At 46.2% G+C, this 20,050-nt stretch overlaps 1 protein-coding gene across 22 annotated transcripts in view; it reads right to left on the bottom strand.

Annotated features, from left to right (window-relative positions):
• ABLIM1 (actin binding LIM protein 1) overlaps positions 1–20,050 on the bottom strand; it is a 269,963-nt gene that overhangs the window by 209,084 nt on the left and 40,829 nt on the right. For 3 of the 22 annotated variants that reach the window (XM_040435179.1, XM_040435173.1, XM_040435172.1), the window contains exon 1: positions 8,727–9,067. The exons of 2 other annotated variants lie outside the window; for them this stretch is intronic. In XM_040435179.1, the coding sequence (XP_040291113.1) occupies positions 8,727–8,817 (91 nt within the window). In that variant the 5' untranslated portion in view covers positions 8,818–9,067. Of the gene's footprint in view, positions 1–8,726; positions 9,071–20,050 lie in introns of those variants that run through there. 17 more of the 22 variants (XM_040435180.1, XM_040435181.1, XM_040435178.1 and 14 more) reach the window with 8 other exon arrangements.

The raw sequence follows: 20,050 nt of genomic DNA, 5'->3' as shown, positions 1-20,050 counted from the left end.
CAATGTATCCAGTCTAGACAATCACTGGTGACTGACGGTTACAATGTATCCAGTCTAGACAATCACTGGTGACTGACGGTTACAATGTATCCAGTCTAGACAATCACTGGTGACTGATGGTTACAATCACTGGTGACTGACGGTTACAATGTATCCATTCTAGACAATCACTGGTGACTGATGGTTACAATGTATCCAGTCTAGACAATCACTGGTGACTGACGGTTACAATGTATCCAAGTCTAGACAATCACTGGTGACTGATGGTTACAATGTATCCATTCTAGACAATCACAGGTGACTGATGGTTACAATGTATCCAGTCTAGACAATCACTGGTGACTGATGGTTACAATGTATCCAGTCTAGACAATCACTGGTGACTGACGGTTACAATGTATCCAAGTCTAGACAATCACGGGTGACTGACGGTTACAATGTATCCAGTCTAGACAATCACTGGTGACTGACGGTTACAATGTATCCAGTCTAGACAATCACTGGTGACTGATGGTTACAATGTATCCAGTCTAGACAATCACTGGTGACTGACGGTTACAATGTATCCATTCTAGACAATCACTGGTGACTGACGGTTACAATGTATCCAGTCTAGACAATCACTGGTGACTGATGGTTACAATGTATCCAAGTCTAGACAATCACTGGTGACTGACGGTTACAATGTATCCAGTCTAGACAATCACTGGTGACTGATGGTTACAATGTATCCAGTCTAGACAATCACTGGTGACTGACGGTTACAATGTATCCAGTCTAGACAATCACTGGTGACTGACGGTTACAATGTATCCAGTCTAGACAATCACTGGTGACTGAAGGTTACAATGTATCCAGTCTAGACAATCACTGGTGACTGACGGTTAAAATGTATCCAGTCTAGACAATCACTGGAGACTGACGGTTACAATGTATCCAGTCTAGACAATCACTGGTGACTGATGGTTACAATCACTGGTGACTGACGGTTACAATGTATCCAGTCTAGACAATCACTGGTGACTGATGGTTACAATGTATCCAGTCTAGACAATCACTGGTGACTGACGGTTACAATGTATCCAGTCTAGACAATCACTGGTGACTGACGGTTACAATGTATCCAGTCTAGACAATCACTGGTGACTGACGGTTACAATGTATCCAGTCTAGACAATCACTGGTGACTGACGGTTACAATGTATCCAAGTCTAGACAATCACTGGTGACTGATGGTTACAATGTATCCATTCTAGACAATCACAGGTGACTGATGGTTACAATGTATCCAGTCTAGACAATCACTGGTGACTGACGGTTACAATGTATCCAGTCTAGACAATCACTGGTGACTGACGGTTACAATGTATCCAGTCTAGACAATCACTGGTGACTGACGGTTACAATGTATCCAGTCTAGACAATCACTGGTGACTGACGGTTACAATGTATCCAGTCTAGACAATCACTGGTGACTGACGGTTACAATGTATCCAAGTCTAGACAATCACTGGTGACTGATGGTTACAATGTATCCATTCTAGACAATCACAGGTGACTGATGGTTACAATGTATCCAGTCTAGACAATCACTGGTGACTGATGGTTACAATGTATCCAGTCTAGACAATCACTGGTGACTGACGGTTACAATGTATCCAAGTCTAGACAATCACGGGTGACTGACGGTTACAATGTATCCAGTCTAGACAATCACTGGTGACTGACGGTTACAATGTATCCAGTCTAGACAATCACTGGTGACTGATGGTTACAATGTATCCAGTCTAGACAATCACTGGTGACTGACGGTTACAATGTATCCATTCTAGACAATCACTGGTGACTGACGGTTACAATGTATCCAGTCTAGACAATCACTGGTGACTGACGGTTACAATGTATCCAAGTCTAGACAATCACTGGTGACTGATGGTTACAATGTATCCAGTCTAGACAATCACTGGTGACTGATGGTTACAATGTATCCAGTCTAGACAATCACTGGTGACTGACGGTTACAATGTATCCAGTCTAGACAATCACTGGTGACTGACGGTTACAATGTATCCAGTCTAGACAATCACTGGTGACTGAAGGTTACAATGTATCCAGTCTAGACAATCACTGGTGACTGACGGTTAAAATGTATCCAGTCTAGACAATCACTGGTGACTGACGGTTACAATGTATCCAGTCTAGACAATCACTGGTGACTGATGGTTACAATCACTGGTGACTGACGGTTACAATGTATCCAGTCTAGACAATCACTGGTGACTGACGGTTACAATGTATCCAGTCTAGTCAATCACTGGTGACTGATGGTTACAATGTATCCAGTCTAGACAATCACTGGTGACTGACGGTTACAATGTATCCAGTCTAGACAATCACTGGTGACTGACGGTTACAATGTATCCAGTCTAGACAATCACTGGTGACTGATGGTTACAATCACTGGTGACTGACGGTTACAATGTATCCATTCTAGACAATCACTGGTGACTGATGGTTACAATGTATCCAGTCTAGACAATCACTGGTGACTGACGGTTACAATGTATCCAAGTCTAGACAATCACTGGTGACTGATGGTTACAATGTATCCATTCTAGACAATCACAGGTGACTGATGGTTACAATGTATCCAGTCTAGACAATCACTGGTGACTGATGGTTACAATGTATCCAGTCTAGACAATCACTGGTGACTGACGGTTACAATGTATCCAGTCTAGACAATCACTGGTGACTGATGGTTACAATGTATCCAGTCTAGACAATCACTGGTGACTGACGGTTACAATGTATCCAGGATGTTTACTTCACAGAGAATTGTGGAGACTGGCTACATTCTAACGAACCCTCAGCAGGGAGAAATATTAGGGGAGTCATTTAATAAGACCGGCGTATCCTCCTGTGCTGGTGGAGGAAAAGGCTCGGCGTAACTTTGGCGCTTGTTTCTGCTGGTTGTGTGACATGGTTTAAACTCTGCCGGCTCCCTTGCTGCCATAAAGATAACGGTAAATGAGACGTGCCGGCCGTCCCGCCTTCTTTCCCGGCCACACGCCATTTTTTCCTGCCGCCTCAGAAAAGTGGCGTGAATGGGGAAAACCCCTTTGCGAAAAAATCCGTGCCTAAAATACGCCAAAAAGTGGCAAATTTTTCTTCATAAATGACCTCCTAGGTTCTTATAGGATTTCAGTCTCTGGATGTAACCAGGAATGTTCCCATTTAGGGTCCATTCAAGCATCCGCAAATTGTGGATCCGCAAAACACGGACACCGGTCATGTGCATTCTGTATTTTGCGGACCGCACATGGCCGGCACTATAAAATAAATGCCTTTTCTTGTCTGTGTTTGTGGACAGGAACAGGACATGTTCTATATTTTTGCGGGGCCGCGGAACGGAAGTGCGGATGCGGACAGCACACTGTGAGCTGTCCGCATCTTTTGCGGCTGCATTGAAAACGAATGCGGAGCCATTTTGCGGACGTGTGAATGGGCCCTTACTGACAGCAAGCAGTTATGGCGGTATTCAGGAAACACCAGTTCATGATGGGAGGACTGGGAGAACTGGGATTAATGCAAAAAAAACATATGAAACAGCGGCTCAACAATTGCGCACAATCACGTGCAGATAAACTCAGGATTAAAAACTGAACTGAACCCGTCACATCTGAATGAAAAATGACAACATCCAGATATCTGCTGGGACTTGTAGTCCGACAATCAGTGTAGAACCACAACTCCCAGCGCTACAGCGCACGTTTCACCGCATGCATGCGCTAGGATGGGGGGTGCAGTCACTGCACAATTAGGGGGTGTCACCCCTCTGCTTCGCCTCCGCTGGAACTGATTGATCTTTCTAAATTTGGCGGCCAGACGTACGGGTGACCAAGAGGGCAGATTGCGGTGGCGGCAGCAGGGTGGGGCCGTATTCCAATCAGCTCCGCAATGCAGGAGGATGACAGAACAGGAACAAGACATCAACGCATATTTAAAGGGCAAGTGCTCACCCAGCTTTCCCAGGATCCAGAACGGCAACAGTAACGACGCAGCTCTGCTCTGCATCACTAGATAGCTCTGAACGTGATAGACGCCATACTGGTTGTCACCCAACTTTCCCAGAGACAGAAAAATATGTCAATAAAGGGCGAATCCGGATTTATGGGGATTTTTCTTAATCTCTTAATACGTCTTAATACTCTGAGACTCCGCTCACCAGAGACGCCGCATCATAAAACGCAGATTCTAGAGAACCCCCGGAAACCGGAGCCGTGGGAGCCAGCGAGGCGGCCGGCGATCTACGACTTGTATGTAACGCTAGGAGGTCGGGGGAAGGCGGGAGGAATATCCCAGAAATGTGAGGAGGCAGAGACCGGAAAATACATCAGATTTATAATAACGCTATAAAACGTAAAATACAGAAAAGCCACTAAATGGTGTAAAGATCAAGCAGAGCTGAGTGTGTCACTGGTATTACATAGGACTGCAGGTGACATCTACTACAATATCTGTACTAAGAGAGTTATCACTGTGTTTTCTGTGGTGTTACATAGGACTGCAGGTAGCATGAACTACATTATCTGTACTCAGAGAGCTGTCACTGTGTTATCTGTGGTGTTACATAGGACTGCAGGTGACATCTACTACATCATCTGTACTCAGAGAGTTATCACTGTGTTATCTGTGGTGTTACATAGGACTGCAGGTGACATCTACTACATTATCTGTACTAAGAGAGTTATCACTGTGTTTTCTGTGGTGTTACATAGGACTGCAGGTAGCATGAACTACATTATCTGTACTCAGAGAGCTGTCACTGTGTTATCTGTGGTGTTACATAGGACTGCAGGTGACATCTACTACAATATCTGTACTCAGAAAGTTATCACTGTGTTATCTGTGGTGTTACATAGGACTGCAGGTGACATCTACTACATTATCTGTACTAAGAGAGTTATCACTGTGTTTTCTGTGGTGTTACATAGGACTGCAGGTAGCATGTACTACATTATCTGTACTCAGAAAGTTATCACTGTGTTATCTGTGGTGTTACATAGGACTGCAGGTGACATCTACTACATTATCTGTACTCAGAGAGTTATCACTGTGTTATCTGTGGTGTTACATAGGACTGCAGGTGACATCTACTACATTATCTGTACTCAGACAGTTATCACTGTGTTATCTGTGGTGTTACATAGGACTGCAGGTAACATCCACTACATTATCTGTACTCAGAGAGTTATCACTGTGTTATCTGTGGTGTTACATAGGACTGCAGGGGACATCTACTACATTATCTGTACTAAGAGAGTTATCACTGTGTTTTCTGTGGTGTTACATAGGACTGCAGGTAGCATGTACTACATTATCTGTACTCAGAGAGCTGTCACTGTGTTATCTGTGGTGTTACATAGGACTGCAGGTGACATCTACTACAATATCTGTACTCAGAAAGTTATCACTGTGTTATCTGTAGTGTTACATAGGACTGCAGGTGACATCTACTACATTATCTGTACTAAGAGAGTTATCACTGTGTTATCTGTGGTGTTACATAGGACTGCAGGTAGCATGTACTACATTATCTGTACTCAGAAAGTTATCACTGTGTTATCTGTGGTGTTACATAGGACTGCAGGTGACATCTACTACATTATCTGTACTCAGAGAGTTATCACTGTGTTATCTGTGGTGTTACATAGGACTGCAGGTGACATCTACTACATTATCTGTACTCAGACAGTTATCACTGTGTTATCTGTGGTGTTACATAGGACTGCAGGTAACATCCACTACATTATCTGTACTCAGATAGTTATCACTGTGTTATCTGTGGTGTTACATAGGACTGCAGGGGACATCTACTACATTATCTGTACTCAGAAAGTTTTCACTGTGTTATCTGTGGTGTTACATAGGACTGCAGGGGACATCTACTACATTATCTGTACTCAGAGAGTTATTACTGTGTTATCTGTGGTGTTACATAGGACTGCAGGTGACATCTACTACATTATCTGTACTCAGAGAGTTATCACTGTGTTATCTGTGGTGTTACATAGGACTGCAGGTAACATCCACTACATTATCTGTACTCAGAGAGTTATCACTGTGTTATCTGTGGTGTTACATAGGACTGCGGGTGACATCTGCTACAATATCTGTACTAAGAGAGTTATCGCTGTGTTATCTGTGGTGTTACATAGGACTGCAGGTGACATCTACTACATTATCTGTACACAGAGAGTTATCGCTGTGTTATCTGTGGTGTTACATAGGACTGCAGGTGACATCTACTACATTATCTGTACTCAGAGAGTTATCGCTGTGTTATCTGTGGTGTTACATAGGACTGCGGGTGACATCTACTACATTATCTGTACTCAGAGAGCTATCAATGTGTTATCTGTGGTGTTACATAGGACTGCAGGTGACATCTACTACAATATCTGTACTAAGAGAGTTATCGCTGTGTTATCTGTGGTGTTACATAGGACTGCAGGTGACATCTACTACATTATCTGTACTCAGAAAGTTATCACTGTGTTATCCGTGGTGTTACATAGGACTGCAAGTGACATCTACTACATTATCTGTACTCAGAAAGTTATCACTGTGTTATCTGTGGTGTTACATAGGACTGCAGGTGACATCTACTACATTATCTGTACTCAGAAAGTTATCACTGTGTTATCTGTGGTGTTACATAGGACTGCAGGTGACATCTACTACATTATCTGTACTCAGAAAGTTATCACTGTGTTATCTGTGGTGTTACATAGGACTGCAGGTGACATCTACTACAATATCTGGACTAAGAGAGTTATCACTGTGTTATCTGTGGTGTGACATAGGACTGCAGGTGACATCTACTACATTATCTGTTCTCAGAGAGTTATCACTGTGTTATCTGTGGTGTTACATAGGACTGCAGGTGACATCTACTACATTATCTGCACTCAGAGAGGTATCACTGTGTTATCTGTGGTGTTACATAGGACTGCAGGTGACATCTGCTACATTATCTGTACTCAGAAAGTTATCACTGTGTTATCTGTGGTGTTACATAGGACTGCAGGTGACATCTACTACATTATCTGTACTCAGAAAAATATCACTGTATTATATGTGGTGTTACATAGGACTGCAGGTGAAATCTATTACATTACCTGTACTCAGACAGTTATGAATGTGTTATCTGTGGATTTACATAGGACTGCAGGTGACATCTACTACATTATCTGTACTCAGACAGTTATCACTGTGTTATCTGTGGTGTTACATAGGACTGCAGGTGACATATACTACATTATCTGTACTAAGAGAGTTATCATTGTGTGATCTGTGGTGTTACATAGGACTGCAGGGGACATCTACTACATTATCTGTACTCAGAGAGTTATCACTGTGTTATCGGTGGTGTTACATAGGACTGCAGGTGGCATCTACTACATTATATGTACTCAGAGAGCTATTACTGTGTTATATGTGCTGTTACATAGGACTGCAAGTGACATCTACTACAATATCTGTACCCAGAGAGTTATCACTGTGTTATCTGTGGTGTTACATAGGACTGCAGGTGATATCTACTACATTATCTGTACTCAGAGAGTTATCACTGTGTTATCTGAGGTGTTACATAGGACTGCAGGTGACATCTACTACATTATCTGTACTCAGAGAGCTGTCACTGTGTTATCTGAGGTGTTACATAGGACTGCAGGTAACATCCACTACATTATCTGTACTCAGAGAGTTATCACTGTGTTATCTGTGGTGTTACATAGGACTGCGGGTGACATCTACTACAATATCTGTACTAAGAGAGTTATCGCTGTGTTATCTGTGGTGTTACATAGGACTGCAGGTGACATCTACTACATTATCTGTACACAGAGAGTTATCGCTGTGTTATCTGTGGTGTTACATAGGACTGCAGGTGACATCTACTACATTATCTGTACTCAGAGAGTTATCGCTGTGTTATCTGTGGTGTTACATAGGACTGCGGGTGACATCTACTACATTATCTGTACTCAGAGAGCTATCAATGTGTTATCTGTGGTGTTACATAGGACTGCAGGTGACATCTACTACAATATCTGTACTAAGAGAGTTATCGCTGTGTTATCTGTGGTGTTACATAGGACTGCAGGTGACATCTACTACATTATCTGTACACAGAGAGTTATCGCTGTGTTATCTGTGGTGTTACATAGGACTGCAGGTGACATCTACTACATTATCTGTACTCAGAGAGCTATCAATGTGTTATCTGTGGTGTTACATAGGACTGCAGGTGACATCTACTACAATATCTGTACTAAGAGAGTTATCGCTGTGTTATCTGTGGTGTTACATAGGACTGCAGGTGACATCTACTACATTATCTGTACTCAGAAAGTTATCACTGTGTTATCCGTGGTGTTACATAGGACTGCAAGTGACATCTACTACATTATCTGTACTCAGAAAGTTATCACTGTGTTATCTGTGGTGTTACATAGGACTGCAGGTGACATCTACTACATTATCTGTACTCAGAGAGTTATCACTGTGTTATCTGAGGTGTTACATAGGACTGCAGGTGATATCTACAAAAGATTCTCTGTGACATTATCAGCTCTGCTACATCTGTATCCGCAGCAGTTGGTCTGGTCTTCCCGGACCCCTCTCCCGGACCCCACCCCTGACATTGAGCCTCTTACCATTCACTCCGAAGCAGGCAGTGATCTTCTGGGCATACTGGCAGAGCCCGTTGAGCTGCTGCCCGTCCTGCAGCTGGTAGTACTCCGCCATGGCTGCTGTCGGCTGCACGCTGCGCTCTCCTCGCTCTGTCTGGAGTCGCCTTCAGTTTTCCTTCTCGTCTTTGGGATCATTAATAATTGACGGATAAATCTGCTGAGTCTTCAACCCTCCGAGGCCGGCGACTGACACATGAAGGAGGCTCAATCCCAGCGCCGCCTGTCGCCCCCTGCCATCATAGGGACTGGGAGCGTGGCCTTGAGGGACTCGGGCCCCGGGACCCTGTGATTGATCAGGGAGAGGACGCAGCTCTGACAACCCGCAGCCGCCCGGACACAGATGGAGCAGACTTAATTACATCACTTGGAGATCACTTAGAGACGGTCAGAAAGTCAAGTGGACGCCGCAGTGAAGAGGCTGTAAAACGTCAGGCGGAGACGCCCCCTGTCAGATAGCGCCAAAGACAGAAACTGTACCCACAAAACCGCACTGAAAACTGCGCCAATGTACGTAAAACCGCCCATCACTGTGCCGTGAGTAACATCACAACTCCCATCAGATCCTGAAGGTCTGCAGGCGTCACAGCATGCTGGGGCTTATAGTTCCCCATGAAAGACGATGCTCGTCAACAACGGCACAAAGCTGCAAGATAATTGGTGATGGGGCCCCACAGTGACGTCCTGCAGGTGGGGCCCCGGGAGGAGGACACTGATCAGACACGTGTGTGACTGTTCACCTCATTATTATATGACACACGTATGAGACACAATGGTCACCCCAATATATGACACATGTATGAGACACGCTGGTCACCCCAATATATGACACACGTATGAGACACGCTGGTCACCCCAATATATGACACACGTATAAGACACAACGGTCACCCCAATATATGACACACGTATGAGACACGCCGGTCACCCCAATATATGACACACGTATGAGACACAATGGTCACCCCAATATATGACACACGTATGAGACACAATGGTCACCCCAATATATGACACACGTATGAGACACTCCGGTCACCCTATGATATGACACACGTATGAGACACGCTGGTCACCCCAATATATGACACACGTATGAGACACAACGGTCACCCCAATATATGACACACGTATGAGACACGCCGGTCACCCTATGATATGACACACGTATGAGACACAACGGTCACCCCATGATATGACACACGTATGAGACACGCCGGTCAACCCAATATATGACACACGTATGAGACACGCCGGTCACCCCAATATATGACACACGTATGAGACACAACAGTCACCCCAATATATGACACATGTATGAGACACAACGGTCACCCTATGATATGACACACGTATGAGACACGCCGGTCACCCCAATATATGACACACGTATGAGACACAATGGTCACCCCAATATATGACACACGTATGAGACACTCCGGTCACCCTATGATATGACACACGTATGAGACACGCTGGTCACCCCAATATATGACACACGTATGAGACACGCCGGTCACCCCAATATATGACACACGTATGAGACACAACGGTCACCCCAATATATGACACACGTATGAGACACGCCGGTCACCCTATGATATGACACATGTATGAGACACAACGGTCACCCTATGATATGACACACGTATGAGACACAACGGTCACCCTATGATATGACACACGTATGAGACACGCCGGTCACCCCAATATATGACACACGTATGAGACACAATGGTCACCCCAATATATGACACACGTATGAGACACAACGGTCACCCCATGATATGACACACGTATGAGACACGCCGGTCAACCCAATATATGACACACGTATGAGACACAACGGTCACCCCAATATATGACACACGTATGAGACACAACAGTCACCCCAATATATGACACATGTATGAGACACAACGGTCACCCTATGATATGACACACGTATGAGACAAAACGGTCACCCCAATATATGACACACGTATGAGACAAAACGGTCACCCCAATATATGACACACGTATGAGACACAACAGTCACCCCAATATATGACACACAACGGTCACCCCAATATATGACACACGTATGAGACACAACGGTCACCCCAATATATGACACACGTATGAGACACAACGGTCACCCCATGATATGACACACGTATGAGACACGCCGGTCAACCCAATATATGACACACGTATGAGACACAACGGTCACCCCAATATATGACACACGTATGAGACACAACAGTCACCCCAATATATGACACATGTATGAGACACAACGGTCACCCTATGATATGACACACGTATGAGACAAAACGGTCACCCCAATATATGACACACGTATGAGACAAAACGGTCACCCCAATATATGACACACGTATGAGACACAACAGTCACCCCAATATATGACACACAACGGTCACCCCAATATATGACACACGTATGAGACACAACGGTCACCCCAATATATGACACACGTATGAGACACAACGGTCACCCTATGATATGACACACGTATGAGACACAACGGTCACCCCATGATATGACACACGTATGAGACACGCCGGTCAACCCAATATATGACACACGTTTGAGACACGCCGGTCTCCCCAATATATGACACACGTATGAGACACACCGGTCACCCTATGATATGAAACACATATGAGACACACCGGTCACCCCAATATATGACACACGTATGAGACACAACAGTCACCCCATAATATGACACATGTATGAGACACGCCGGTCACCCTATGATATGAAACACATATGAGACACAACGGTTACCCCAATATAAGACACACGTATGAGACACGCCGGTCACCCCATAATATGACACACGTATGAGACACAACAGTCACCCCAATATATGACACATGTACTGCACACGTCAGGTCTCTGGCAATGAAATAGTCACTATATGAATGCTCAGCAAAACCTGGATGCTCCGCTGCGCCCCGCGCTTCCGGGCAGCGGCATTAAAGACTCTGATCTTATTGATCCGCAGCGTCTGGAGATCTTCTCATTACTGGGGGGGGGGGGGGGGGGGGGGCAAGAATATCTCTGAATGGAGGACGAGCTTATGTTAAAGGGCCGGCGCAGTCCTAGAAATCATCTCTACTGTACAATGACCAGGCAGTGTGTCACCTGTGTATAAGCAGATACTGATCTTTATATATGTTCATTTTCTGATTGTAGAGAGATGGGCGGCCATCTTGTCTGCTGACAACAGCATTTAGAGATTTTCTTTTCAGCAGCCACATGGACCATAGGAACCTGTAGACTGAAGGTGATCCATTGACTTCCATAGGAGTGTGTAGTGGGCATACTCTGTGACATGTGCAGAAGTCATTGTGCAGGGAGGGAGAAGAAGTGGCACATCTCCATCACTCAGTGACTTCTATAGGAGAACAATTTGGGCATAATCTGTGACCTCTGCAGAGGCAATTGTGCAGGGAGGGGAAGGAGAAGGTGAGCTGTATATATCACCTATTGTCTTTTCAAGAGATTGTTGTGGGCATGCTCTGTGACCTGCGCTGGGTCATTGTTCAGGGAGGGGAAGAAGGTGAGCTGTATATATCACCTATTGTCTTTTCTAGGAGAATGTTGTGGGCATCCTCTGTGACCTGCGCTGGGTCATTGTGCAGGGAGGGGAAGGAGAAGGTGAGCTGTATATATAACCTATTGTCTTTTCTAGGAGAATGTTGTGGGCAGGCTCTGTGACCTGCGCTGGGTCATTGTGCAGGGAGGGGAAGGAGAAGGTTAGCTGTATATATCACCTGTTGTCTTTTATAGGAGAATGTTGTGGGCATGCTCTGTGACCTGCACTGGGTCATTGTCCAGGGAGGGGAAGAAGGTGAGCTGTATATATCACCTGTTGTCTTTTCTAGGAGAATGTTGTGGGCAGGCTCTGTGACCTGCGCTGGGTCATTGTGCAGGGAGGGGAAGGAGAAGGTGAGCTGTATATATCACCTATTGTCTTTTCTAGGAGAATGTTGTGGGCAGGCTCTGTGACCTGCGCTGGGTCATTGTGCAGGGAGGGGAAGGAGAAGGTGAGCTGTATATATAACCTATTGTCTTTTCTAGGAGAATGTTGTGGGCATGCTCTGTGACCTGCACTGGGTCATTGTGCAGGGAGGGGAAGGAGAAGGTGAGCTGTATATATCACCTTTTGTCTTTTCTAGGAGAATGTTGTGGGCAGGCTCTGTGACCTGCGCTGGGTCATTGTGCAGGGAGGGGAAGGAGAAGGTGAGCTGTATATATCACCTATTGTCTTTTCTAGGAGAATGTTGTGGGCAGGCTCTGTGACCTGCGCTGGGTCATTGTGCAGGGAGGGGAAGGAGAAGGTGAGCTGTATATATCACCTTTTGTCTTTTCTAGGAGAATGTTGTGGGCAGGCTCTGTGGCCTGCGCTGGGTCATTGTGCAGGGAGGGGAAGGAGAAGGTGAGCTGTATATATCACCTTTTGTCTTTTCTAGGAGAATGTTGTGGGCAGGCTCTGTGACCTGCGCTGGGTCATTGTGCAGGGAGGGGAAGGAGAAGGTGAGCTGTATATATCACCTATTGTTTTTTCTAGGAGAATGTTGTGGGCAGGCTCTGTGACCTGCGCTGGGTCATTGTGCAGGGAGGGGAAGGAGAAGGTAAGCTGTATATATAACCTATTGTCTTTTCTAGGAGAATGTTGTGGGAATGCTCTGTGACCTGCACTGGGTCATTGTGCAGGGAGGTGAAGGAGAAGGTGAGCTGTATATATCACCTATTGTCTTTTCTAGGAGAATGTTGTGGGCAGGCTTTGTGACCTGCGCTGGGTCATTGTGCAGGGAGGGGAAGGAGAAGGTGAGCTGTATATCTCATCTTTTGTCTTTTCTAGGAGAATGTTGTGGGCAGGCTCTGTGACCTGCGCTGGGTCATTGTGCAGGGAGGGGAAGGAGAAGGTGAGCTGTATATATCACCTTTTGTCTTTTCTAGGAGAATGTTGTGGGCAGGCTCTGTGACCTGCGCTGGGTCATTGTGCAGGGAGGGGAAGGAGAAGGTGAGCTGTATATATCACCTTTTGTCTTTTCTAGGAGAATGTTGTGGGCATGCTCTGTGACCTGCGCTGGGTCATTGTGCAGGGAGGGGAAGGAGAAGGTGAGCTGTATATATCACCCTTTGTCTTTTCTAGGAGAATGTTGTGGGCAGGCTCTGTGACCTGCACTGGGTCATTGTGCAGGGAGGGGAAGGAGAAGGTGAGCTGTATATATCACTTATTGTCTTTTCTAGGAGAATGTTGTGGGCAGGCTCTGTGACCTGCACTGGGTCATTGTGCAGGGAGGGGTAGATGTAGGCTCTGTACATCACCTAGGAGCAGGCATAGATTAGCACAAGTTTTTTCACCATTTGTTGAAACTTCCTGGCCACACCCACTCATGCTAAGCCCCGCCTATTTTCCTCACCACTTGGTGAGGGGCAAGAAGGGAAGCAAATCATTGCACAAATATGACACACACTGTAATTTATGCCCAAAAAAAGGAGCAAATCACTTGATAAGATCTCTGTTTGATGTCAGTGACTGGAGACATTCTTGCTTACAATGAGACCTAATCATTCTCATTCCTGAGGGTTTGATACAATGTATCCAGTCTGGGCAATCCTCTGTCAGGTAAACACATCAGCAGCATAAATCCCTCCTGTCCTGAAAGTTTGTTACAATGTGTCAGTGGATCGCCTAGGCTGGATACAATTGTAACAAACCCTCATCTGTGAGACTGTCAGGATATGTTCTCTGCCAGTCCAGCAGGGGCAGCTCTTGTGCACAGGGGGCGGTATTATAATCAGTAGGGGCCATTCACTGTGAGTACATCCATGCTGTGTCTTTAGTGACAAATATCTGTGTGTTCCGTAAATCTGTCGCTGCAGCCGTTGTGTCGCCCTCATGGTGACCGCTGATCTTTACCCTTCTCCAGTGATCAGCGGCGCCGGGAGGACATTCAGTGACTGAGGTGACATCACTCTGTCCATGCAGTGTCCTGCAATCCTCAGTATAAGGCCTCTTGCACACGAACGTTTTTTTTTTCCATTTACGTTCCGTTTTTTGCGTTCGGTATACAGACCATACACGGAACCATTCATTTCAATGGATCCGCAAAAAAACGGAAGGTACTCCGTATGCCTTCCGTTTCCGTATTTCCGTTCGGTTCATAGATAGAACATGTCCTATTATTGTCCGCATAACGGACAAGGATAGGACTGTTCTATCAGGGGCCAGATGTTTCATTCCACAAAAAACGGAATGCACACGGACATCATCCGTGTTTTTTGCGGATCCGTTTTTTGCATACCGCAAAATAGTAAATAAGCCATACGGTCGTGTGCAAGAGGCCTAACAAGGTTCAGTCTCATCAGAAATAGACGAGGATGAAAGAAATACGAGCACAGATATGAGGGGTGGATACGGGTCACACAGGACGATCAATGACCGACCCCTCGGAATCCGCCTGAAATTCCTCCCGTCAGAGAGCGACCACCAGAAAATGCTGCAGACGGGGGGTGTATAGCATCCATAGGGTCAGGAATGCCTCCATCTTGTACTAAACCTCTACAAATGATTGGATACAATTGTAACAAACACCCAGCTGAGAGCAGGGCTATATTACAGGTTTACTGCCTCTGAATATGTAAGGGCGTCTTCACACGCGGCAGATTTTCGGTTCCATTCCCCGGATTGTTTCAGGGACCCTAAGCCTCCGTTCACACCTGAGAGTAACAGCCGGATAACGCCACCAACTGGCGGATCGCATCTCCGGAAAACGGCTGTATCTCCTTCAGATCCGATTGCAGTCAATGGAGATCCGTCAGTTTGCGGTATTTTACCCGGTTATGTCGTACACGGTGAATTCCGGTGTGTCGTTATTTACTGACGGCAAGCAGAGATCTTGAAAATAGCGAGAACTTTCCAGTATACGATATGACACTTCATGAGACATCCCCACAACCGGCCATGAACGTCTGATAGATGTGAGTCCGCAGCTATGGGGGGCTCCCATAGGAGTGACTGGAGGGAACTGCGGACATGTGCCCCTCTACCTGGATGCGGAGGTGGCCGCTGCCTTTCAGGGAGAGTTGGGGGACCCCCATTCTCCACATCGGTCCCCAAGATGGGACTCGCATCTATTAGGCACTATATGCCATAAATGTGTAAGATGGGAATACCCCTTTAAGCTTCATTTTCCTAAAACCAGTGTCCCCCCCGCCACCCTCTACCGTACGGGCGTCTGCACATCACCCAAACAGGCGGTCACCTGCTTGTATCATGTATATTACAGACACATAATATGACCCGATGATATTTTGGGGGTGACCTGAGCGCTTGCTGGAGGGGGGGGGGGGGGCCGGTTACAGATTTTATATTGGGGCCCAGGTCATTGCAGGGTTAAAGTGTGCAATTGGGTTAAATCCTGGGGTGAATCATCCTGTGCGCAGTGAGTGAGTCACATACAGGGGACAGACGACCCCCACTCATTAATTAGACAAGATTCTATTACTGAACCTGGGAGTGACCAGCAGGGGGCAGCAATCACTGGTCTCTATGATGCTACATTGTAACAACACCGCTGCACCAAATCACCTCTCAGAACATCAACCTGCAGCGCAGCCGTCACCTCCAGAGCCAGGCGCAGGGAATGGGCGCCATGTCCCTTTAAATTACAGTCAGTATTCAGATTCACATCTTATAAACAACCAAACTAAATGCCGCTGAATTCAGCCGGCTGGTCATTCAGAGGCCTGGGAAAGCTGGGTGCCCTCCTTCATGACACCAAACTGATTAGAACCCAGCTTTCCCAGAGCCCTGAGTTTCACATCTGCCTGATTATGGAGCAATATAATAAGGGATGTGGAGAAACAGCAGATAAAACCCACCCAGCTTTCCCGGGAACAGCCCAAAGGGGCTTATAGTTACAGAGTTGGAAATGTTGCAATTATTGGACGTTGCTTACAACCTTGCGCCCTATAGGGACCAACTGAGGTACTGCTGTGACCCCAACTTTACCATGATTGACAATCCACTCCATTGCGATAAACTGAAAATGTAGAGTAAAAAACGGATATGTCCTGATATTGATGCAACTTGTTATACATGCTGACATCACACCACGGCTGCCAAAACCGTACGCCAATAAATGCCCCAAAAAACGAAGCAGGTCAGTAATAAACGTTACCTGTTTTACGGCTCATCCTAGCCACGCCCCTTTCTCCCAACAAAATTATAATAGTAACAAAACTATGTAAATAATAGATTACTAAAAGTAACAATGTAACAATAAAATAATAATAATGCACAGTAGAGTCCCATTATTCTGACCACTTCCTACTTTCGAGGTCAGCAGCACGCAGCTCCTGAAGGAAGTCCCGTGTGCTGAGCTGGCTTGGTGGGTATATACAGCTGCAAGAAAAAGTATGTGAACCCTTTGCAATGATATGGATTTCTGCACAAATTAGTCATAAAATGTGATCTGATCTTCATCTAAGTCACAACAATAGACAATCACAGTCGGCTTAATCTAATAACACACAAAGAGTTAAATGTTGGTGTGTTCAATAAAAACATGGTAACATTTAACTCTTTGTGTGTTATTAGTTTAAGCAGACTGCGATTGTCTATTGTTGTGACTTAGATGAAGATCAGATCACATTTTATGACCAATTCTGTCTGCACACATATCCCTCGGTGGTATATACGGGGTGTGATAGGCTGTCTGCCCACATATCCCTCGGTGGGTATATACGGGGTGTGATAGGCTGTCTGCACACATATCCCTCGGTGGGTATATACGGGGTGTGATAGGCTGTCTGCACACATATCCCTCGGTGGGTATATACGGGGTGTGATAGGCTGTCTGCACACATATCCCTCGGTGGTATATACGGGGTGTGATAGGCTGTCTGCACACATATCCCTCGTGGTATATACGGGGTGTGATAGGCTGTCTGCACACATATCCCTCGGTGGGTATATAAGGTGTGTGATAGGCTGTCTGCACACATATCCCTCGGTGGTATATAAGGGGTGTGATAGGCTGTCTGCACACATATCCCTCGGTGGTATATAAGGGGTGTGATAGGCTGTCTGCACACATATCCCTCGGTGGTATATACGGGGTGTGATAGGCTGTCTGCACACATATCCCTCGGTGGGTATATAAGGTGTGATAGGCTGTCTGCACACATATCCCTCGGTGGTATATACGGGGTGTGATAGGCTGTCTGCCCACATATCCCTCGGTGGGTATATACGGGGTGTGATAGGCTGTCTGCACACATATCCCTCGGTGGGTATATACGGGGTGTGATAGGCTGTCTGCACACATATCCCTCGGTGGGTATATACGGGGTGTGATAGGCTGTCTGCACACATATCCCTCGGTGGTATATACGGGGTGTGATAGGCTGTCTGCACACATATCCCTCGTGGTATATACGGGGTGTGATAGGCTGTCTGCACACATATCCCTCGGTGGGTATATAAGGTGTGTGATAGGCTGTCTGCACACATATCCCTCGGTGGTATATAAGGGGTGTGATAGGCTGTCTGCACACATATCCCTCGGTGGTATATAAGGGGTGTGATAGGCTGTCTGCACACATATCCCTCGGTGGTATATACGGGGTGTGATAGGCTGTCTGCACACATATCCCTCGGTGGGTATATAAGGTGTGATAGGCTGTCCGCACACATATCCCTCGGTGGTATATACGGGGTGTGATAGGCTGTCTGCACACATATCCCTCGGTGGTATATACGGGGTGTGATAGGCTGTCTGCACACATATCCCCCTTGGTGGGTATATACGGGGTGTGATAGGCTGTCTGCACACATATCCCTCGGTGGTATGTAAGGGGTGTGATAGGCTGTCTGCACACATATCCCTCGGTGGTATATACGGGGTGTGATAGGCTGTCCGCACACATATCCCTCGGTGGTATATACGGGGTGTGATAGGCTGTCTGCACACATATCCCCCTTGGTGGGTATGTAAGGGGTGTGATAAGCTGTCTGCACACATATCCCTCGGTGGTATATACGGGGTGTGATAGGCTGTCTGCACACATATCCCTCGGTGGTATATACAAGGTGTGATAGGCTGTCTGCACACATATCCCCCTTGGTGGGTATATAAGGGGTGTGATAGGCTGTCTGCACACATATCCCTCGGTGGTATATACGGGGTGTGATAGGCTGTCTGTACACATATCCCTCGGTGGGTATATAAGGTGTGTGATAGGCTATCTGCACACATATCCCTTGGTGGTATATACGGGGTGTGATAGGCTGTCTGCACACATATCCCTTGGTGGTATATACGGGGTGTGATAGGCTGTCTGCACACATATCCCTCACTGCTCTTATGGATAAAAGGGGCAATTTATCAGAGCGGCAGGAAGGGATAATGATTGGCCTCTGGGCCCCAGGTGGCGGTATTTCTCTGCTGATGTGGTGATAGTATCGTGAGTGGACGAATGGCACCATTGTGAATAAGTGATGTGGAAACTGCAGAGCACCACGTGCCTTTGATGTGAGAGGAGAACGTCACTACAAAGGTGCGCAAGGGTGGGGTGACACGCTTCAGTGGAGCAACCGACCGCCAAAATTGACCAGGAGGTGATCAGAGGAGTGTCTAACACAACAGCTCAGAAAACTATTGTTGAGCGAACTTCTGTTTTAAGTTCGGCGTCTAAAGTTCGGCTTCCGGTTAGCGGAGGATCCCGATATGGATTCCGAATTCCGTTGTGGTCCGTGGTAGCGGAATCAATAATCGGCCATTATTGATTCCGCTACCACGGACCACAACGGAATTCGGAATCCATATCGGGATCCTCCGCTAACCGGAAGCCGAACTTTAGACGCCGAACTTAAAACAGAAGTTTGCTCAACACTACAGAAAATCCTACTGCGTATAGGGCTCCGGAGCTGGCGGACGGTCACTGCCCCTCTGATAACCGAGCTGCATCGGCAGAAAAGGCTTCAGTTTCTGCGGCAGTATCGGAACTGGACTCCGCTGATTGGTAAAGGGTTGTCTTCTCCGATGAGTCAGGTTTTCTGCTTCATGGAAAGGATGGACGATGGCGTGTCCAGAGAGAAACATCAGAGAACAAACCCATTGCAGCCATTGCTGGAAGAACACAAGCTGGTGGGGCTAGCGAAATGGTCGGGGGAAGGTTTTCCTGGAATTTTCTGGGTCACTCATCCAATTTGGGAATGAATCCCTCCTTGCAGATCACGTACACCCATACATGCTGATTGTCTC

Source organism: Bufo bufo, chromosome 6 (genome assembly GCF_905171765.1).
Source record: "Bufo bufo chromosome 6, aBufBuf1.1, whole genome shotgun sequence".
Lineage (NCBI taxonomy): Eukaryota > Metazoa > Chordata > Amphibia > Anura > Bufonidae > Bufo > Bufo bufo.
Note: the sequence above shows the minus strand (reverse complement) of the source record. Positions and strands in the feature narration are given on the sequence as shown.